Source organism: Diabrotica virgifera, chromosome 8, assembly GCF_917563875.1.
Source record: "Diabrotica virgifera virgifera chromosome 8, PGI_DIABVI_V3a".
NCBI classification, from domain to species: Eukaryota; Metazoa; Arthropoda; class Insecta; order Coleoptera; family Chrysomelidae; genus Diabrotica; species Diabrotica virgifera.
This window is the reverse complement of record NC_065450.1, coordinates 227,702,793-227,727,040: the sequence shown is the minus strand read 5'-3', so window position 1 is coordinate 227,727,040 and position 24,248 is coordinate 227,702,793. Positions and strand designations below refer to the sequence as shown.

Sequence of the window (24,248 nt, the reverse complement as noted above, 5' to 3'; positions counted from 1 at the left end):
AGTAGTAGACATAATAATAGGTATCGTCTGGGTACTTTGCATTCTCCATTGTCTTCGTATTTGAATTTCCAGATCTCTGTACTTCGCGATCTTTTCAGTAAATTTACTACGTAGATTATTTTTGTTAGGTATCGCCACATCAATTATTAGTGTTGTTTGTCTTGTTAATTTATTAACTAGTACGAGATCTGGTCTATTATGTGCCACTGTTTGGTTTGTGAGCACAGTGCGGTCCCAGTATAGCTTGTAGTTGCCATCCTCAAGCATACCTTCAGGGACGCATTGATAATACGGGAGATGGTCCGTTTGGAGAAGTCCCAGCTTGATCGCTATCTCTTGATGAAGAATTTTTCCCACTACGTCATGCCGTTCCTTGTATTCAGTTGCAGCAAATGCCTGGCAGCCCCCTGTAATATATTGGATGGTTTCTTGGGTTTTACATCCATACCGGAATTTGTCATTTTGGACCTGAGGGTATTTGATGATATATTTCAGGTAACTTTTGGTTGGTATAACCTGATTCTAAATGGCGAGTAATGAACCTTCCGTTTCAGGAAACATCTTTCCTGATGTCAACCAATAGTTCGACGCTGTATTTTCGGCATAGACTTGGCTGACCCCATTGGGATATCGCACGTGCATAGGTTTACCCATCGAGGTGCGCATTTTCCGTCCTTTGTAAGGTGGTTTATGCGCATTTCTGGTTCCCTCAGTTTGATCGGTGTTGTGTCATCTACTGCGCAGATAGCGCGATGTAGAGTAGATGTCTCAGCCTGCATCTGAAAATAAGTTCTTAAATTAGCAATTTGTTTATCTAATTGCTCACCTATATCCATAAGTCCTCTTCCTGATAAATTCCGTGGTAATGTCGTTCTTTCTACTGCACTTCGAGGATGGTGTTTTTGTGCCTTTGTGAGAAATGTTCTTACTTTCCTCCGAAGACCTTCTATATTCGTTGGCTATCTATTATCATTAGTAGGTACTCCTTTCTTTGTCTCACTTCTTCTATTTCTATAATTAGTGCGTTTTTTGTTAATTTGTTGCTATTTCTGAAACAAGTTCAGAAAAAAAGAAAATAAACGGTAATAATTGTTTTTGTGAGAAAAGTAAGGTAAAATGCACAAGAAAAAAACCACTTTCACAGGGTTACTATAACATAACGAGACCATTAAAACGAAGAAGAAAACAGAACGAATATTTGATAAATATTATTAACATCACTCAAAGTGACATATAATATCATGAAATAATAAACAAATATACACAAAAATCAAATATTATAAAATACTATTATAACAAAAAATTTTAGTTACCAGATGTGGCACATATAACAAGAAACAAATTTTCGAACGATTTTTTTGTATCTGTCATGAGCACAAAAAGACATAAACCAAGATCTCTTGATAGAGATCCTTCCAGAGACCATAATGTTGTACAAAATAGCAGGTCTAGATCAGAACCGCAAAGAAGTAAGTCATCATCTTCATCAGTCTTCTAAAATGACTGATTAAATGGATGGTAAAATACCGACATGTGCTTATCTTTAAAGCGGCTACTCGAATTTCTTAAACATTTGTACCAAACATTGATACCGCCACGTTGTTGCGCATTCTGACCGATTTCCGTTTCTACTGTACTTATATAGAAAACATGTCTAATGTATTTCTATTGGAATGACCAAAGACCAAAATAATATACTAACTTTAACAGAATATGTACAAACTGAAGTGTCCTTACTAAATTTGTGTATTAACTTTACTTTGTTCGTCTTTATTTACTTGATTATGTAAAAAATTTTATTCTAAACATAACAATTATTATGTACAATTTATTTTTCGACGATACAAGAAACGCACTACTTCATGCCAAAATAATTAATACCTAAGCATTTCAAGTTATGATATATGTATATGTTTTTAATTTTTTTCTGGAATCGTCGAGGCTGGCCCTCGGAGAGATCAGCTTTTTCCGATCTTCCATCCTGACCTCTAGTAATGGGACTGGTTTTTGGCGGCTGAACAAAACTAACCTTAAATATTATACACTGCTTTCTAAAGTATTTTTAAACGTTTTTATATACTTGGCTTCGTCTTTGTCACTGTCTCCGCAAATTTTGTAATCCATTTTAAACAGAGTTCTAGGCTACCTAGGCACCTGAAATTTTCAGAATAGCTCAGAACTTGCTAACAATGCAATATTTAACTGCTATTATATGGATAAATCTTCTTCTTCTTCTTCTTCTTCTTCTTCGTGCGACTAGGATTACTCCTCTTTGTCTACCTCTTATTCTGTTTCAGTTGTTATTGACTGTACATTGTCTTTCCACCTTTTCGGCGCCCTTCCAACGGGTCTTCTTGTATACGGCTTGTTATTTTTACAGATGTTCGCTAATCTATATGGTTCCATTCGGTTTACATGTTCGTTCCAGTTTTTCATTATGGATAAATCAATTTTTTTTTAATTTCAAACTATGTATTTTAAAAATGTGACTAATGCAATGGCATTTAGATTCCATTTTAAAGTACGTCAACAAATCGATAATTAAAAATTGATGGTGGATCAGTGGTAGAGCATTAGACTGCAGATCGAGAGATCCCGAGTTCGAAACCCGGCTGTTGCGTATCTTTTTTTAATTTTTTAAATAAATAATTAAAAGTTATATACTTAAAGTTCATATTTTATAAGTTAATTATTATACTGGGTTGGGATAAAGTATGGAACCAAGCAAATATCTTTGAAACGAAAAGAACAATATTTATGAAACTTTGCATGTAAGTACAGTAACGCAAAAGGCATCTGTTGCCATATTTCTTGTTACTACTCCACTTCCGGTTTCACCGGAAATACCCTTAACCTATGTACCTAATTTAAATGGGACACCCTGTATATTTTTGCGGATTTTAAAAGAACTTGTTATTTTTAATTCATACATACCTTCGCACACATCTTATGGAAAATATAATGTCACTCAAATTCAATAAAATTTATATGAATAGATTCGTTTCAAATTAACGCTCAATTCTTATCATTGCGCCAACTCTTAATTTTCAATAATAGGAGCAGAAATTGATATAAATCAATCTGAAATCAAATGGGTAGGTACATAAGTTAGAGAGAGAAAAAATATTTTAAAATACCCAGATTATCGGTAACTTCATAAATCTTCTCGGGCTATTAAGCATCTTACTATAATAGTTTCACTAATCCGCTTAGGCCCAGCGGGGTTTAAGCTGTTTTGAATAGCACCCAGAGCAATAGTGATTATAACTGACACGTTTATGAACTCCAAAAATGTGATTTCGATAAATTTTAATTGCAATTTGCGCCGTAATTAATCATAATTAAGAGTTGGCACAATGATAAGAATTGACAATGATTATTTTCCATAAGATGTGTGCGATGTCCTTTGGTAGAAAAAAATTGTTAAAAAGTGTCTGTAGATAATTTTTTGTATTAATACAACGTACTAGGAAATAAACGAGTACCATCTATACTGTAGACTAAAATTGTTGTTTACATGCACTGCATGAGTTATTTGAATTTAGTATAGTAGGTAAAACTTTTACTGAACTAATTAACAGAAATGAGTTGTATTAAAAATTGTTCATTTAAGTGAAAAAGATCGTATTGAAATATTAATGATAATCGGTTATGGTGAATTTTCATTTTTTGGAAGTGAATTTTCCAAATCGATGGATTGGACGTAGAGGATTCATAGAGTGACCCGCACGTTCTCCGGACCTCAACCCGTTAGATTTTTTTTCTTTGGGGTTATCTAAAATCACGTGTTTACGTTAGACGACCAAAATGCTTGCAGGATTTGAGACAAAGAATAATAATTGATGAATGTGAACTAATACGTGGAGAAATCTTGCAAAAAGTGACTCACGAATTTATTTATAGGCTTGCACGTTGTCAGGAGGTAAACAGCAAACATTTGCAACATTTGAAATTGTTTATTTTTAATTTTTAATATCATTGGTCTAACGTAAATAAATTAACCTATTTTTTAACTGTAAAGAGATTTATTTCTTGTTTTAATAGTTTTTTTAATAGTTTTTTCTTCCAAACTTGGTATGTATGAATTAAAAATAACAAGTTCTTTTAAAATCTGCAAAAATATACAGAGTAGAGTGTCCCATTTAAAGTAAATAAGTTAAGGATATTTCCGGTGAAACCGGAAGTGGAGTAGTAACAAAAATATGGCATCAGATACCTTTTGCGTCACTGTACTTGCATGAAAAGTTTCATAAATATTGTTCTTTTTGTTTCAAAGATATTTGCTTGGTTCCATACTTTATCCCAACTCGGTATATAAATTGAAACAACAAAATAGTTTATAATTTTATATTGGGTCCTATAAATAATGAAAACGTTTTATTATAAAAAGTTCTTTTTTATAAAAGTGTAATTATTTAAAACATAGTTTTCTATTTATGTATTTTTTGCAGGTGTCAGAAGTAGTTATCCTCCTACAGAAACATACACGACAGCTGTGGAACCATCTACAAATCGACGAATTTTTTCAAGAGGAATATGCGGTCTACCAGATTTTTATTCCAAACTTCTCGGTCCTACAGCGGAAGAAACATTGTTAGTAGGATTCAAAACCTTCCTCAAAATAGGTTTAGCTTGCAATTCGGATAGCGAACTAGGAGATTATACAATGTCAACATCTATAATAAGTGTAGGTCTAATCATGATCACTATTTAGTTATATATATTAAGAATTTCAACAGTATTCACGGTATTCCTTCACTCAACAGTTTTCTCCAATTCTTTCTGTTTTGCCAGTTCACTTCCTGCACATTTCTTTTTTCCATTGCTTCGTTCACTTCATCTCTTAAAGATCTTCGGGGTCTGCCTCTCCTCCTTCTTCCTACTCTTCCCACTCTGTTATTCTGTTTATACAACGTTTTTTGTCTGCTCTTCTGACCTGTCTGTACCAGGTTAATCTTTTCTTTTCTATGTAGTCTATTATATCTGAGTTCTTTTCCATTGTTTTCTTAATCTCTATATTATTTATTCTATTTCTTCTTGTTACTCTGCAGCTTCTCCTTAGGAATTCCATCTCTGCTGCTCTTATTTTGCTTCTGGTTTTCTTATTTATTATCCAATTTTCACACCCATAAGCGAGGATACTTTTGGTATGGTGTTATATATTCTTCTTTTTGTTTTTATACTGACGTTCTTATCCCAAAGTACCGGGTTTAAATTTGGTACACAGTCTCTTGTTTGTCCTAGTCTATTTTGTATATCTTCTTGGGTTGTTCCTTGTTTGACATTATGAAACCTATATACATACTTCTATTTGACTATTCCCTTGATTTGTTTACCTTCGTCTATTTCCAGCTGTTTTATTTCTGTATTCTTCGTTGTTAAGTATTCAGTTTTCTTTAAGTTTATTTCCATCACGTTCTTTGTATATTCCTGTTCCAGTTTTCTCATCAAAAAATTGAGGTCATCTTCGTCTTGTGCTATTACTATTTGGTCGTCAGCAAAACTTAGGGTATATAGGTGTGCGCTTCAGGGCCGCCGCTAAAGTGTTGGCCGCCCGTGTGCAACTTAATATTTGCCGCCCCCTTCCAACACTTTAGTCGTTTGAACATAGGTACTATATAGTAAATGTGCAGGAGACCGTAACGCGTATATGAATAATAATAATTGCTCTGATCTTGACGTTACTTTTAGACCTGGATCCCGCGTATCAAAAAAGTTATTATTATTATGTCAATAATAATATACAGAAATGCAATCTTGCACCAATACCTATATGTGTAAGTTTTGTTTACAAGACTACTTACAACATTCGGCATGCTTAATTGTTTACTAATACATATATTTAAATACATATTTGAAATACAGTAGTGTGCAAAAGAAACGGGCACACTACTATTATATTACAAACAAAATAGTTTATCAAAAGCGTGTCTAAAATCATCAAATTCTCAACTTAGACTGAACTATAACCCGTCTATTATAACCATACATAAGCATAAAGGAACAATATTATAATAGAGCAACCATCGAGTAATAAAAAATATTTTTTCAAACCATCGAGTAATAAAAAAAAGACTTTTTTATTACTTAATGAGAGCAAGTTAACAAGCACTTATCTAAATTCTCGGAAAGTATCCTATTGTTGTAACTCTCTTAACAAATCATAAATGTTCAGAATTTTAAAAAAGCGCATATTGACCACGTAGATACAAAAAAGTCCGAAAGTCGCCATCCGTCCGATCTGCCAGCCACTTTGAATTAAAAAGCATTCTTGGAACTACTTTATGACTACAGCTGCAAAAGGGCAGTTCATATATAATAAATAACATTTTCTGGCATTTTTGTTTAGATTGTTTGGAATATTAGAGTTTATAGAAATATCTGAATCATTACTATTTAATTTTTTAAATTTATTTTCGTTTTAAAAAAAGTATTATCATCAGTGGCCTGCTTTTGGCCGCACCTATAATCGGCCGCCCGTGTGCGATGCACACTTTGCACACATGGTAGCGGCGGCCCTGGTGCGCTTCTTACTGGCATACCCATTTCTTCGCAATTTATTTTCCATGATTTCAGGGTTTTTCCAGGTATATTTTAAACAAGGTAAACCAATTAAAAAATTGATTTCGTTTTGCGGCAAATTCTTTTATTTACTTATAACTAACCACTTTATTTCACTCTGGGTTGCTTTTAATGTATATTGCTATCCCTCTGTATTGCGATGTATCTCTTTGATTAGATATTACGTATACTTGTACTTGAACTAGCTGTAATAAATATATTCATTATCATAGGAAGGATCTGGAATATTTACGGAGAGCGAACAAGACAATTTAGGACCAAATGACGAAAATAGTCCAAAACAGATCGATATCTCCACAGGAGCTTCTACTTCTGATCGACATAAAACAGAACTTGGTAATTATTTGTTATGATATTAAAAAAACGCGGTCAAACTTAAAGTTAGATATTTACTTACTTATACCGTGGCTCTACACAGCATATTATGTTTGCCACCCATCCCAATAGTGACATCCCAGTCACCATTTCTTCTTATCATATTATATCTTCTTCAGTAACATCTCTTTTTTCGACTTTTTTATGCTGATCGCAATATGTATATACTTACCTATCTCCTTTTACCGCTAGGCCCAGAAACAACAACTTTCTTGTCCATCGTATTTCTATCTATCTATAAGCGAGGTTCCTACAGTCTCTGTCTCTTCTCGTATTTCGATCGCCATTGTTTTCTGTCCACCCATTCGTCTTCTTTGATGGCTCTATTTCTCATGATGTGCATTTTCCTCACAGGCAGCTGAAGGCCTTCCCTTCTTCTTCTTTGTTGTGGTATGTAATTTAAAGCTTTCTTTGACCATATATCGTCATTCATTCGTTTCACGTGACCATACCACACTAGTTGTCTCATTTCAATTCTATCTACACTGGAATATACAGTATTTGCCCGCCTTTAATATCTTCATTCCGGATGTGATCTTTTTTGGATATACCACACTCTCTCTTTAGATAATCCTTTTCTACTACTTCTATTATTTTTTTATCTTTTTTCGTGATCTGCCAAACTTCTGCCCAATAAGTCATAATAGGCTCTACCAAGGTACTATAGATTATCAATTTCGTTTTTGTCTTATATCTTTAGACTTAGACCATAGTAGAGAGCCTAGAATGTTTACCGCTTTTTTGCCGTGCTGCGTTCTGCTTTCGATGTCTCTTTTGGTAGTGCCTTCTTTAGATATTATAGATCCGAGATATTTATATCCTTTACATGTTTTTGTGGTTCTAATTTCTAACTATGGATCTTCTTCATCATCCACCATTTTAAGATAGTCTGTCTTTGACATATTCATATTGAGGCCCCATTTTTCATACTCTTTCTTTCGTTTTCTAAACATGTAGTCCATGTCTTCCTCATCATTCGCTACGATTACCTGATCACCTGCGAAAAACAAAGTTTTTAGACTTCTACCACCACCTGTGTCTATTCTCATTCCGGATACTTGTTTCCTCTACTGCTCTAACGATGATTTAATCATTGTTTTTACCATTTTGCTCATCCATCTTATTTACCATTTCATTTTTTATTCTCAGATTACGATGAAACGTTAATAAACAAACGAAGAAAGCCATCCAAACAATCCAATGACTTTGAAAACGATCAAGAAGAAACCATTATTTCACATCCAACAAAATATATTAAAGAAGAATTAGACCCTACAAGCGTTGAACAAAAAGAAGCACCACAGACATCAGAAAAAAAATCTGATAGCAAAAATGGATCTCAACTTTCACAAACCTTCGATCAAATCAATGATAAATTAGATGAAAAAGTATCGAAAATAGAAGATAGCACCGAGAAAGAAGATGAAAAAACTAGCACAAAAATCATATCAACTGATAGTGTACCTATGTCGTCTTTTCACTCAACATCTTCAAATCCTCAACAACCATCGGCAGAAGTTAGTATAACTATATCAATAGAAAAACCAGAATCGAAGACGAAAAAATCGTCAATAATTAGTAAGGAAGAGGCAAAAGATGTAAAATTGGAGGAGATAAAAGAAGAAGCTGACGAAAATGTTAAGGAAGATAAAGGTATTAAACAAGAACCTGTTGATGAAACAAGTGATAGAAAATCAAAATTATCTTCCATAAAATCATCTGAATACAAACCAACTGAGCCCAAAGAGAAAGAAGAAATCCAGTCAATAAAATCAGCTACTTCTGACTTAAGCCACAAAAGATCAAAATCAGCTTCAATAGAGCATGAAACAAATGATAGAAAATCAGATGCGTCTAAAGAGAAAGAAGAAATTCAATCAATGAAATCAGCTACCTCTGATTTGAGCCACAAAAGATCAAAATCAGCTTCAATGGAGCTTGAAACCAGTGAGAGAATGTCCAGTCAAAGAAAGAAACCCAGAGAAACCCAGTCAATGAAATCAGCTACTTCTAATTTGAGCTACAAGAAATCAAAATCGGTTTCGATAGAGCTGTATGAAGTCCAACCAGCAACACCAGAAGAGGTAAGTGTAGGTCAGTCAAAGAAAGAAGTTACTGAAGAACCTGGACAGGACAGAGCAACTGCATCAAAAGATCTGGTCAAACAAGAGCTTAGTGAACTCGTGTCTAAACCAACCAATGACATTCCCAGTAAAGTATCTACAAAATATATTTTGGAACCATCTCCTGGTAAAATAAGTAGTCAATCAAACAATATTTCAAAGTCAGCTCTAACTGATGCTTTAAAGAAGCTGTGTAGTTGTCATTCACAACAAGTAAACAACAGATGTGCACAGATTTATCCAGAATGTCGTCCACAGAATGTAAAACAATCTTTGAAAATTCAACATAGTAAGTAACTTTTATAAATAAATAATTTAAACTAACATAAATACACTGCGCGTCACAGAAAATTTAAGAACATTTTCAACGAAAACATTTCGTTTAGAAATTCGCAAAAGTGTGTGTGTTATTGCGTTGCCGCTCCTGCAATACTCAGATCAGATTTATCGATGGATTCTTATGTAGTTTTTCTTCTGAATCCAAATCTGAAAACGGCATTTCGATATTTCTAACCGTCTTCGAGATACTCGACCTCAAAGTCTAAAATGTGACGTCACAATCGTTTTATTTTCTGCCGACACACTACACGTCCAGCTGAAATCGTTGCTATTAAGTAGGCTAGTTTTCAACGAAAACATTTCGTTTATAAATTAGCAAAAGTGTGTGTGTTATTGCGTTGCTGCTCCTGGAATACTCAGATCAGATTTAGGGGAAGGGGGGGTATGATGGGGTAGCTAAAGAAAATAACAAAAATACAACATAATTACTACGTTTATTACTATTACTAATTGATGGCGCGTTACGTCATTAATCTAATTATGATTTGGTACAATCTTTGGAAATTCAACCTATCACATTTTTCAACAATTAGCCATTAAAAAGAACATTATAAAAAACCATCTTGCCCCATACTATGGGGTATGATGGGGTAATGGAATTGGAGCATGATGGTGATGCTAATTAATTCTCACAAAACAAACAAAAATGTGTATTTGCTCCAGATCTTCATTGTCCACCCTAGCACAAGCATTGTGAGCTCAACATCCACAGATCTGGCAGCCTACCCAGGGTTCTGACGATATCACTTTATCTATGGCTGTTTTCATAGCATCTCTCGACCACTCTCCTCTTTTTGTTTTTTCTTGTAAGTACGTACCATGGTATTATCTAAAACAATAATCCAATGTTATTTATTAAGAAATTTAAATTAACCCAGACTTACCACCAATGTCCCATCATACCCCGCACCCAATACCCCATCTTGCCTCAAAAGGTAACTTTGAACAAAAAAAAAATTCACTAATTAAATGTTTAACGTATCCACACAAACAATATGCCATTATCAAAATAAGAATACTAGTAAACAACGATAAAAAAGACATTAATGAGGTGATCATAATTAGCTTAAAATAACGATGGTTGTCCTTGCACAAAATTAGATCAACGGAGCGCTAAAACAGTTTTCCGTTTGTAAACAAAAAACGCGTGCACTTTCATTCACGGTTTCTCTTGCAGTGACCGTTAATCGAATAACTCTTCTTATTGAGTTACTGCATGCTATTCACCAACGTGTAGTTTCTTGTTTGTGTGCGGTACCCCGTCTTACCTCGCGACCCCGTCATGCCCCCCATTCCCCTATCGATGGATACTTATGTAGTTTTTCTTCTGAATCCAAATCTGAAAACGGCATTTCGATATTTCTAACCGTCTTCGAGATAATCGACCTCAAAGTCTAAAATGTGACGTCACAATCGTTTTATTTTCTGATGACACACTACACGTCCAGCTGAAATCGTTGCTATTAAGTAGGCTAGTTTTTTAATCTCGATTTGTTAAGCAAAGCATAGGTTATTTACATTTGAGTTTGACACTTCGTGAATGTCAAACTAAATTTTAAATGAAGTATTAATAAAACATCAATGACATTTGATAGTGAATTTAATTATTATATAAAATAAATAAGATGTTAAAAAATACAATTTGAGTATATTTTAAAAGCAATAATTTATTAACAGCTTTAAAAAGGTTTATACGAGTATACGGCCTCCCCTTTATGATAAATGGACTGTTCCAAAACTTGACACAACTGGCTAGTAATTTTAGTAGGTAATTTTTTTGTTTCTTGCGAATTTTGCCAAAATTGGCAAAATTACTAATTATTTAGTAATTATTAACTAATTAGTAATCATTTTTTTTGCCCAATTGGCAAAATTATTAACTAAAATCACTAGCCAGTTGTGTCTTAGTTTAGCAAACCGACAGTATATGAAATAATATTGTTTGGTATAAAAAATTATGGTCTGAAATGTGCAATTACATCCTTCTAATGGAAAAAAATATTTGAAGATTTTTCTCAAATTATGGATACCAACAACATTTTCATTTATAACTCTTTTATTTTTAATTTGACGAAGAAAAGTTATTCTTCATAAAAAGCTCTTCATGTTCTAAGATTTATGATGCAACTATCAAATATAAAATATTATTAATTTTATACGAGGTATATAAAAAATATTAATTTCGATCAAGAGTAAACTACCTTTATAGTTCATAACATTTAAATTAGAATGATATAATTGCATGTTAAAACATAATTATTAATTCTAAACTACTTTTCATAATAGCAATTATCCATATTATGAATTAAAATACGTAAATAAACAAAGTTTTCGTTATGATAATGCTCGCATTTTCGGCTTGTTATCTTTTTATTTAAAAAAAAATAAAAATCTTATCTTGTAAAAGTTATATTTAAAATCCCTAAAAAGGGTTATATCACAACAGAACTTTTCGGAATCAATATTCCATCATCAGTGTTATCACAGGTCCATTACATGTTTTAAGCCACGAAGTTATAGGGGTAAAAACCCTTAAGTTGTTTTAAATTGTGAAGTTTATGGTGTTTTTTTTTAACCCAAAAATGTGTTTTTCTATTATTTAGTTAAATCGAGAACATTTCCTCCATCTTTAAGTTCACTAAAAGTTGAGGTTAGTAAAAAGTCGACAGTTTGTTCGCAAAAGTCAATCAAAAGTCAAAATGTTTCGAAAATGTCACATGAGTTGACTCCCAATATTCCAGAAGAAGATGAGGCACAAGAAGAAATATCTGAAACCTATGATCAATCGAACCAATCTGACGAATCATTGGAAGATGTACAGGTTAAAGCATCATCAGTAGCTCATAGACGAGCAGCGATTTCAGGAGAATCACTTAGTTGTTCTTCAAGGTCAGTACGCAAAATGATATATTGGCAATGAACTGTCAATACGGATGGAATGGCCCTGTCCCATTCAAATAGTGAAGCGAGATTACCACCAACATACAAGAAAGAGGTTCTAGAGAGAAACGGACAAGGTGCTGGAGAATTTGACAGGCCGTGTAATTTGAGTTGCCTATATAAATGGACCCGATTAAATCAGTATTGACAGTTCGTTGAATGGACCTCATATTTTAATTTTCAGGGCTGATTGGCAGTACATATTTCAAAATTTAAATACTTTTTGTATTTACAGAGTAAATAGAGTACAGATTACCATATTTGGTGTTTAAATCAGTTTAAATACTTTTCAGAATTGTTATTTGTATTTATCAAAACAAATACCTACTTTCCTAAAATATTTGGGAGTTAAATAATTTTAAAACTATTTAAATACTAAATTACTGACTGTTTTATATAAAGTGAAGAAGTCCTTGATTATGTTTTTATGTTACTTTTTTTTATATTTAGAATTTTACTTTTATATTTCCCCGTTTAAGTTGATATAGGCAACTCAAATTACACGGGCTGTCAAAGTCTCCAGCACCTTGCCTGTCTCTCTCTAGGACCTCTCTCTTGTATCGTGGCTGCATTAATTGTCTTCCTGCCTATTCCATCCGTATTGACAGTTCATTGTATATTGGATACTTTTTATTCTTCTTCTTCCTCGTTATAAGCAAGTCTGCTTGTTTGTTTATTGGCGGATTTATATCTAGATGGAATGCTGTCACTTTATCTTTTACGTGGTCGGACGATATGTCTTTTACCGATTGGCGATCTATCTCTTGCTATTCTGACTACACGGGTCTCCCCCATTCTTTTTTCTATTTAGTGTCCATTGGTTTATACACTGTATGTTACATTTTCTCCTAATGGCTTCACTCTTCTTTCGATCTCTCAGAGTATTTCATGTAATTCTTCTCGTTTCTGCCGTTTCCAGTAATATTTGTGTTGTGGCTGTATCGGATCTTGTTTCTGATACATTCTGATTCTCTTTCATTCTGATTGCTCTTACATTGGCTTTACAAATTCTTGACTTCATCTCAGTGTATTTGGTTTTTGTGTTTTCTAACTTCTTTGTCCAGGTCAATATTTCATTTCTATTACTTGTTCAATAGAAGAGAGTGGGACAGTACCAATGTGGATTCACAGAAGGAAGATCAACAATAGATGCTATACACACAATAAAACAAATAATGGAAAAAGCAAATGAATACAAACTGCAATTAGAAATGCTATTCATCGATTTCAAACAGGCATTTGATTCGATTAAGAGAAAACAACTAATGATTGCCCTGGAAAAATTAAAAATACCACATAAACTCAGAAAATTAATAAATATGACAATGAGAACTACCAAAATTAGCATAAAGACGCAAAGAGGCGAGACAGATGAATTCATTATAAATAAAGGAGTGAAACAAGGGGATGCCTTATCCACGACACTGTTTAATCTAGCTTTAGAATATGTACTACGAAATATAAACAAAGGAAACCTAAGAACAAGAGGTGGACAAATAATTGCATATGCAGACGACATTGTTATTATTGCAAAAAATAGAAACATAATGAAAGAAATGCTAGAAGAAATAAAAGAGAAAGGGGAGACAATGGGACTCACATTAAATGAAGAAAAGACGAAAATATTAAGACTAGGGAAACCAGCAATAAAAGGAAAAACCAAAATAGGAAATTCAGAGTTTGAAGATGTAGAACATTTCAAATACCTAGGAGTGACAATAAGCAAAACGGGTGAAAGAATACCAGAAATAAAAGAAAAAATATTGGCAGCAAATAAAGCTTATTTTGCAAATAAAACACTACTTAAAAGCAAAATACTGTCTATTAAAACCAAGATGAGAATGTATAACACCATAATTAGACCAATATTATTATACGCAGCAGAAACAATGACGATGACTAAAAAAGATGAAGAAAACTTAAGAATAGTGGAGAGAAAGATCATGAGAACCATACTGGGACCAATCAGAACAGAGCAAAATGAATATCGAAGCCGAACAAATGCAGAGATTAAGAAAGTACTAAAAGAAGATATCGTGACCAAAATAAAGCAATGCAGAGTTAGATGGTTAGGTCACATCTGGCGGGCAGGAGATGAAGCAGTGACATATGCTATGATAGAATGGAATCCAGAAGGAAGAAAGAAAAGAGGAAGACCAAGATCAAAGTGGTTGCAAGAAGTTGAAGAAGACTTAAAAAACGCAGGAGTCAGAGAATGGCGGGGAAAAACTAGAGATAGGAAAAAATGGAGAGAAATCGTTAAGAAGATAACATAAGCAAAAGGGACTGATCCTCCCTAAGAAATAGGATCTAGAAAGCTTACGCGACTTAGCCCCATATCGGGGTGTACAGTCACTATATATATATATATATATATATATATATATATATATATATATATATATATATATATATATATATATATATATATAAATGGGGTTGAAGTTTATTGGGTATCCAGCTGAATAAAACCAAGTGGTATTCTGTTTAACAAAACGTTATATTTCGCTGATTTTCATCAGCATATATATATATATATATATATATATATATATATATATATATATATATATATATATATATATATATATATATATATTACTTGTTCAATACTTATGCTATCAATTTCTATTTTACATCTGATTGGTTCTTTACTGGTTACTATATTGTTTTAGTTTTCTGAGATGAAATTGTCATATTGAATTCTTTTGCTCTTATAGAATAGAATAGAAATATGCTTTATTGTCACTGAAAATTTTTACAATTTTATGGACAAAGCTTACATACAATCAAAAGAAAAAATAATATCAACAAGAAATAACAAATAACAACTACAATTCAATAAAATTAGATAAGGACCTCTTAGGTTAAATCTATGGACCAATCTTTGCAGACTATCTTTATGTTGGTCTATCAATATTGCGTCGTCTGCGCAAAAGAGTATTTTTACTTCTTTGTTTCCCATTCTGCATCGTTTTCCTTTTTGACTCTTTTTTATTAGTCTGGTGAATCATATTGTTCAACGTCATATCTAGATCTCCTCTCTCAGCATTTAATCTGAAGCTACGACTAACAAAATTCTTGAAATTTCTGCTCTTCTGTTTAAAGTCTTTCGATTTGATGATACCATTTATCGCTTTAATATTTCTTGGAAAGTGAACTGCTAAACATTCCTTTTTAGCTGGTTTCCTTGTAGCGCAGTTTTCAGTTTTAATCATCTCATGTTATTATACCTACCACCAACTCACCAACATCGTCTTTATCTTCTCCATTTTAATACATCCTGTATCCAAAATTGTGCTCATATCTCTTATAGCTTTGTCTGCTATGTTCTTTTATCTTCTATGATCAGCAAACCTTGTATAGTTCGTCTCAACTTAACTATACACTTTACAGTATAAGGAACATAGTAATTGCAATTCTTACGAGAGTTTTTAGTGCGGTGATGCCGATTTTATCAAAAAGAATTTGTAATTGAACATTACAGAGATTAAATTAAAACTGTTTTAGAAAGGCAGTCTACAATTTTAAGATTCATATAGTTATTACGCATATGAATCCTAAAATTGTAGATTGCCTTTCTAAAACAGTTTTAATTTAATCTCTCTAATGCTCGATTACAAATTCTTTTTGATAAAATCGGCATCGCCGCGCTAAAAACTCTCATAAGGACTGCATTGCCTATGTTTCTTATACTGTGAAGTCAAGGTGAGACGGACTCTTGATATCTTTAATACATTTCAATTTTTGCGGAATCATTCGAAGGTATTCAAATTATTATTTTCATGGATAAAACGTGATCTAATTTCATATAGGTGCCAAGCGGAAAGATTTTTAGAAGGACCAATAGGTTCAAGAGAAAGAAAGATGTATTCAAGCACTCAATCAGCAAGTGAAAATCCAGAACCATCATTAACAGATTCTAAGAAAAGTAGTGTTAGCTGGAGCAGTCAACAATCTCAAAGTTTTGGTTCCGGCAAAATATCGCCTAAACTGCATACGTCGTTTGAATCCAAAAGATCAGAAGACTCAGATATAATAGAACCATCCAGGTATTCCTCAAAGAGATCACATGATGAAAGGTCCAGTGTTGTATCACAAGAATCTAAATGTTCGGGTTGTTCAAATTCCAAAAGAGTATTCAATGACGGTGTGAGTATAATTTTGTATCTTCCTCTTTTTTTATGTAGACATGACTGTCTGTTTTTCAATGTGCCTCCAATAAGTTTCCGTCTTTTGCGTGGTCTTTCCACTGATCGTCTTCCTAATGGGGAACCAGTGTGCACATTTGTACTAAGGTGAGTTAAGTTAAATCGAACTCTTTTTGGTCCCAGAATATGTGATTAAATTTATGACCTGTATTTTTGTTACACCCTGTATATAGATATTATCATATATATACGAAAAAGAATATTCACACCTTCGTCTGTCCCGCCATCTCGAGACCGGTTCCGCCATTTATGGCTCATCAGTCGAGCTTTGCCGAACAGACGAAAGCAGAGAATATTCTTTCCGTATATCCGAAGCCTTTATACAGCCATGCAGTTATTCACAGACTGGTGCACTCTGAATTATTTAGAAGCAACCTACCTTGCTTGTTTAGGTAAGGAACCTATTTGTCCCTCTACTTTGAGGACACCATATGGCGCCTGGTATTTATTAGAAAATACCTAGGACGTCAAAAAAGAAGGAAATAATTGCAACTTTCTACTTTTAAAATGTATGAAAATAATATGTAAATAATATAAGAAAAGGAATATTCACACCCTCGTCTGTCCCGCCATCTAGAGACCGGACATTTATGGCTCATCAGTCGAGCTTTGTCGAACATTATTCTGTTTATAAATAATTCAGATATTATCATCTACATACGGTTTTAAATTGGTCATGTATATGTACATATATAGAAATTATCATATATATAAGTACGATTTTAAATTTGTTATATTTCAGCTGAAAATTAAAGTTTCACAAGAGACCATCGAAGAGGTCTCAGAAAAATCAGAAAAGTCTGACGACAAGTCTGAATCTGAAATAATGTACAAAACTGAGAGAAGCTTTGGACCTGAATCTGGGAAAAAGGACCAATCTAAATCATTTATTTCGGTAAGTGTTTAGATTATTTCTTTTGACAGTTGATCATACTACTATGTCAACTTTTTTTTCGTTAGCATCGCTTCTTGTAATCCTGAGTGATCTCCTGATTGCATACATTTTAACATCCACTAATCTTTCCATAATTGAAATATGACATTGCTATTTTCTAGTATTTTTCTCAAATGGAAATTTATACAATCAGAAAAAGAAAATTGGAATACCACTGACATATTATACGTGGAGACCAAGAGAAGACAGAAAAAGTAGAGGTAGACCACCTACACGATGGACAGACGACCATTGCAGTCAAAACAGATGGTCAAAAGGATTGCTGGGAATTTTTTTGCAGAAAGCCTAAGATCGACAAAACTGGAAGAAATTAGGGGAGGCCTATGTTCAACTTTGAATGCAGAAGGTTGGATGATGATGTTGATGATTATACGTGGAGAGAGATACAATTTGCTCCAACTGCTTATGCAGGGAAATATTTAAGAAAAAAAGCATAGGGAGACATAGAATATCATGGCTGCGCAACCTGAGAAAATAATACGGATGTACATCAAATGAACTTTTCAGAGCAGCCTTCTCTTAAGTCCTGATAGCTATAATGATTGCCGACCTCCGTCGCAAAGATAGCACTTGAAGAAAAAGATTATTTTTCTATTTCTAACGTTCCAATAGATAGTTTTCTATCGCCTTTTTTAAGTATTCTGTAAAGCCTTTTATTCTCTTGGGAAAACGTCAATACTATCAGCATTAAGGCTTCACAAAATATTTGGGTTTTGAATAAGAACATGTCTTTAATTTTTAAACATTTCAAGGTAAAGATTTCCGAAGAAACGGAATCAGAAGAATCCGAAGAAACGGATAAGTCGGACAAATCCATCCAATATGAAAAGCCAAAAGATCTCCAGAAATCTGCGGTTCCTGAATATAAAGAAAAACATTCAAAAAAGAGTACCAGTGGTGTTAGACAATCCAAAAAGATTAAATCAGATGTATCCGACTCGAAAAAGAAAAGAAAACGAGAAATTTTGGTGGAAGTTACGGAAGAATCTGATGGGTCTATTACTTCGGTTAAATCTGATCCAAGTAAACGATCTAAAGGTAGATTAGGTAGGTAGTAATCAGATCAATCCTACTTCAGAAAGACGTAAACTGATTATTAGCACTAAGCACTTTAATCGTAGCAACTACATTAATTTTATTTTCTAGATAAAAAGTCATCACCTGTGCTTCAACTTACAAAACCAGACCGCGATAAGAGCTCTTCGACAAGTTCCATTTTAAAAACGTCCTCTAGCTCTTCTAAATCAGACAAGTCAGATGCTTACACATGTACCAGTAATCTAGAAACAGGCATCAGCGTGTGTCAATGTGGAGATGCCAGAATCCAGACTGACTGTAATTGTCTTGGCCAGATTAAAACAAAGCAACTGGAAAAAGTAATTCCAATACAGTGTCCATATTTGAAACCTTGTATTAAAACTGACGCACAAGGAGCAACGGGAGTATGTTCTCGTTGCAAACCTGAAGAGTAAGTTCATTGACCAACTTCTTCTTCTTTTTCCTCAGCTTTTTTCTTTTCGGGGGTCACTGTTTCATACTCTTCTTCGCCAATCTTCGTACTCTCACCAAGTACATGATACTCGGAAATACAGAGCAAAAAGAAGGACAGTTTACTTTCAAATTTAATGAAGCACAGGAATATAATTTCGAGAGAGTGGTCCATTTTATGTATCTGGGGGTTATAATAGACGAGAAAGGTCAGGAAGAATGGGGACTGAATGCATATTGGCAAAGGGTGATAGAAAGATGGGAATCCTACGACTAATGATGAAATCCAAATATCTATCTAGAAAAACAAAGTTAAGGATATATCATACGGTAATAAGTGTTGATACAAGCATGCTCATGCTATTTAGAGTGGCAGTGAACAAAGTTAAGATAGCTATGATGATAACCAACGTTCTGAAAGGACATGGTACATAAAGAAGAAGAACGTATGAAAGCGAAGTATGAACAATTAAAAAAGCAGATACGGCGAAATTGGAAAGATGGGAAAGGAAAATACTCAGAAGCTAGGGGAACTGTATGACGAATCAAACATCAGTCACTTCATAAAGGCACGGAAAGTGAGATGAATGGGACACGTAATGAGAATGGATTACACGAAATTCGAACTACCTGGTATAATTATATAAATGAACTGTATAATGATGATAGACCCGAAGAACTGGAGACTTTAGATGAAGGTGAAGGACCAGAAATACTAAAATCAGAAATACTACATGCTATAAAATTGGCAAAAAACAAGAAAGCCGTTGATCCTGACAACATATCTACAGAAATGTTAAAGCTTATAAATGAGGAAAACATTGGAATACTAGTCAAACTTTTCAATGTTTATTCGACTGGTGATATCCCTGAAGATTGGTTAAAGTCAGAATTCATAACCCTACCAAAAAAACAACGTCCGAAAAACTGTAGCGATTATAGAATGGTAAGCCTTATGAGCCACACTTTGAAAATCTTTCTACGTATCATCCACAGTAAAATCAGAGATAAATGTGAAGAAGACCAGAATGAAACACAATTTCGCTTCAGAAATGGACTGGGAACCCGGGACGCACTCGTTGCACTAAATGTATTATTGCAGAAATGCCGAGATCAAAGGAAAGACGTCTTTGCTGTATTTATTGACTATGAGAAGGCCTTTGATCGAGTACAACATCACAAATTAATTAAAATATTAAAGGATAAAGGAGTTGATAGTCAAGATGTACGAATCATAGAAAAATTATACTGGCGTCAAACAGCGACAGCTTGCGTAAATGGAAAATCAACAGAAATATGCAAAATACAAAGAGGTGTCAGACAGGGTTGTATACTGTCCCCACTGTTATTCAATTTATATTCAGATAGAATATTTAAGGAAGCGCTGCATAATTTGGAATGGGGTGTGAAAGTTAATGGAATTCTGATAAATACAATCAGATATGCAGACGATACAGTTATTTTAAGTGATGATATGAATGGATTACAACACCTTTTAAATGCCATTGACACAGTGGGAAGAGAGTTCGGTCTAAACATAAACTGTTCAAAAACAAAATACATGGTATTTATCCGTTTGGCCGATCAAGATTCACGGTTATATTTTGATGGTCATATAATTCAAAGAGTACCCATTAAGAGAGCAAATGCTGCCCGCGAGCTGCTTGATAACATCAAGTATAGAAAGATGGCCTATTTTGGACAAGTAGTAAAGGGAGACTGGTATAATATTCTTCAACTTATTATGATGGGTAAAATCGAAGGACGCAGAGGAATTGGTAGAAAGCAGGCCCCTTGGTTGAAGAATAGTGGAAGTGGACAGGAATAAAGAAAGCAGAACAACTATTTAGAATAGCTCGAGACAGAGACAGTTTCTCCATGTTAATCGCCAACGTCAAGGGGACCTGATAGGGTACGTTAAGAAGAAGAATGAGAATGGATAGGAAGAGGATACCAAAGATGATCATAAAACGGTGCCCAATTACGAAAAGAAGGACAAACGACACAGACAAAGATGGTTTGACAGCGTACAGAAAGATATCAGAAATGAGGGAATTATTGGTTGGGAAGAAAGAGCAACAAAGGGGGGTGAACGGAGGAGAATTGTTAGGCAATTTAGTAGGCAAGGAGCATGATTGAACAAGAAGCCACCCCACTTAATAGAAGTGTTGTAATATACAGCGTGTCTACTTGAGTTGGAAACATATGGGAAACTTTTTTATTATTAATTTTACGAAAAAAAGTTATTCGTTATAAAAAGTTCTGCATGCCCCAAAACCTAAGATTCAATCATCAGATATCAAATTTTCTGAATATTATACGAGGTATGTCAAAAAATATGAATTTCGGTCAAGGGTAAAGTACCTTTATTTCTCTCAATATCGAAAATTCTTATGATAAAAAGTTGTTTGGAATTAAAAACTAAGATCAAATATGCAATTACATGCTTCTTATTGAAAAAAAAATTTTTTCTCAAATTTAAGGATACCCAACATTGTTTTTAATTATTACAAATATGATAACTCGTTTATTATTCATTTTACGAAAAAAAGTTATTCTTCGTAAAAAGCTTTGCATGGTCTAAAATCTAAGACACAACCATGATATATCAACTTTTATTAATTTTATACGAGGTGTGTCAAAAAATATGAAATTCGCTCAATATTATAGCACCTTTATATTTCACAGTATTTCAATTAGAAGGATGTAATTGCATATTGACACATAGTTTTTAGTTCTAAACAACTTTTTTAATAACTGTTTTCAATATTGTGAAAAATAAAGGTACTTTACTCTTGAGTGAAATTCATATTTTTTGACATAACTCGTATAAAATTAATAAAATGTGATATCTGTTGGTTGCATCTTCGGACTTATGACCTACAGAGCTTTTTATAAAGAATACCTTTTTTTCGTAAAAGTAATAATAAAAGAGTTATCGTATGTGTAATGAATCAAAACGAAGTTAGTATCAATAATTTGAGAAAAATTTGGAAAATATTTTTTTCCAATTAGAAGCATGTAATTGCATATTTGAGCTTAGTTTTTATTTCCAAACAACTTTTCAGAATAAGCATTTTCGATATTGAGAGAAATAAAGGTACTTTACTCTTGAACGAAGTTCATATTTTTTGACATACCTCGTATAATATTCAGAAAATTTGATATCTGATGATTGAATCTTAGGTTTTGGGGCATGCAGAACTTTTTATAAAGAATAATTTTTTTTCATAAAATTAATAATAAAAAAGTTTCCCATATGTTTCCAACTCAAGTAGACACGCTGTATAAGTATATTATATTATTGTATTACCAACATACCAACATCAGTGGGAATCAGGCAGGGAGACAGCCTCAGTCCATTTCTATTCAATATGCTAATGGATGAAATAATAGAAGATGTGGAATCGCTACAACTAGGATACAGACTCGGTCACAGTAGAATCAGTATAGTGTGCTATGCGGATGATACAGCCCTGATTGCAGAGGATGAGGATGACCTACAAAGACAACTTTATCGATTCTACCAAGCATGTCGACGACTCAACATCAACATATCCACGCAGAAAACAAAATGCATTACCATTGCGAAAGATCAAATTAAATGCAAGCTCGTGGTAGAGGGTAAACCCATAGAAAAGCTAAACCAGTTCAAATATCTAGGTGTAGACTTATGAAGTTATCATGACCCAGCCAGAGACCAAAGAGGACAAATTAATGTTTGAGAGATGTTGTCTGGAATAACCCATATATGAGAATGGACAGCAAAGTTAGAATTTATAAAACTTGCATCAGACCTGTTATGACCTATGACCTTATGACCATTGAATCAAGAGAAGACACCAATAAAACCAAAAGCATGCTACCAACATCCGAAATGAAGACACTAAGAGCAGTAGCAGGAAAGACAAGAAGGGATAGAATACGAAACAACATCATCAGGGAACCACGTGGCGTGCAAGATGTAGTAAGATGGGGCAGGCAAAGACGAAGAGAATGGTTCAGTCATGTAAAAAAAATGGAGGAGCATAGACTACCAAACATTGCGTTAGAAGGAAAACTAGCAGGCAAGCGTCCACCGGGGAGACCACCAAAAAGATGGAGAGATAGCTGACAGTCTACCTCTCAAGAAATACTTCAACGTCGGAACTAACAGATCTACAACAAGTATACGAAGAAGATATTATTGTATTATGTTAATAGTATTTTTAGCCCTAAGACTTCAAGGTCTATTGAGATTTCTAAATAAATAAAAATACAATGTTTCTTTATGTTTTAGAAGCGCCGTTGAAGAACATAAGCAGAAAAAACTTTGTTTTGATTGTTATACCAGCACTTCGTCTAGCACGGTCTCTGATTCAAATTCTAAATGGAGGAAAAATATGTGTAAAGCTTATACCAAGGGACAAGTGAGATATGCCATCACGAAGATTACTGAATACGGACAATTTACAACCTTCGAAATAATGAAAAGCACGAGAAAAGTTCCGAAGTTTATACCAACAACTTTGGAAGGGGTTTTTGTACTCAAACGTAAAGTGTGATCTGAATAAGTGTCCTAGAAATTATTACCGTATTCATGATTTTATTAAATTTATGAATTTAAAAATGCATTATTTATCATTCCTCCAACAGTAAGGAGTCTATTGGTGGGAAACAACCAACCCTACACTAAATAACGTATACAGAATATTCTTCTTCCTTCTTGTATGGCTTTAGAGCCTGTTTTTTCTTAAATATTAGCCTCCCAAATTGTTTAAACTATTGCACCATCTTTTTCTTGGTCTGCCAATACTTCTTCGTCCATTTGGTGACTTATCCCGTTCTATTCGTACTATCCTATCCGCTGCCATTCTACTAATGTGTTCGTTCCACTCCTGTTTCCGTTTTGTCACCCCTCCATTTATGTCTTCTACATTGCATGATCTTCTTATGTTTTAGCTTCTCTCCGTATCCAACAGACTTTTCCCTGATATTCGTCGGAGTATTTTCATCTCTATTATTTCTAGTATATAGTCGTCTCGTTTTCGATGTATCAGGTCTTGTCTCCACCGTGTAGTATATCAATATAGGTCTAATTGATGCTTTATAGATTATTGCTTTTGTGTCTTGTCTTAGATGTTTGTTCTTCCAGATTGTGTCATGAAGAGATCACGCCGCTTTACTTGCTTTTAAGCTTTGTTGTCGTACTTCCTTTTCAACATTTCCGTAACTGGTTATATCTATTTCCAGACA

The 24,248-nt window shown here is 33.7% G+C and overlaps 1 protein-coding gene across 1 annotated transcript; it reads left to right on the top strand.

The window, feature by feature from the left end:
* Window positions 1-1,250: 1,250 nt before the first annotated feature.
* On the top strand, window positions 1,251-23,622 carry LOC114331807 (serine-rich adhesin for platelets-like). The gene is made up of 10 exons (XM_028281471.2): window positions 1,251-1,469; window positions 4,452-4,687; window positions 6,795-6,918; window positions 8,107-9,369; window positions 12,023-12,308; window positions 16,175-16,511; window positions 17,313-17,465; window positions 18,278-18,572; window positions 18,672-18,993; window positions 23,293-23,622. Exons 1-10 carry the CDS (start codon window positions 1,370-1,372, stop codon window positions 23,555-23,557), a joined length of 3,381 nt encoding a protein of 1,126 aa, XP_028137272.2. The 5' UTR covers window positions 1,251-1,369; the 3' UTR covers window positions 23,558-23,622.
* Window positions 23,623-24,248: the final 626 nt, after the last annotated feature.

What these genes read in the sequence shown, in the direction of transcription:
- LOC114331807 (XM_028281471.2), top strand. Translation starts at nt 1,370, where the DNA reads ATGAGCACAAAAAGACATAAACCAAGATCTCTTGATAGAGATCCTTCC. An exon ending in AATCTAAATCATTTATTTCG is followed by an intron (nt 17,466 to 18,277) that starts GTAAGTGTTTAG and finishes AAACATTTCAAG; the next exon opens with GTAAAGATTTCCGAAGAAAC. An exon ending in TCTCGTTGCAAACCTGAAGA is followed by an intron (nt 18,994 to 23,292) that starts GTAAGTTCATTG and finishes TTTATGTTTTAG; the next exon opens with AAGCGCCGTTGAAGAACATA.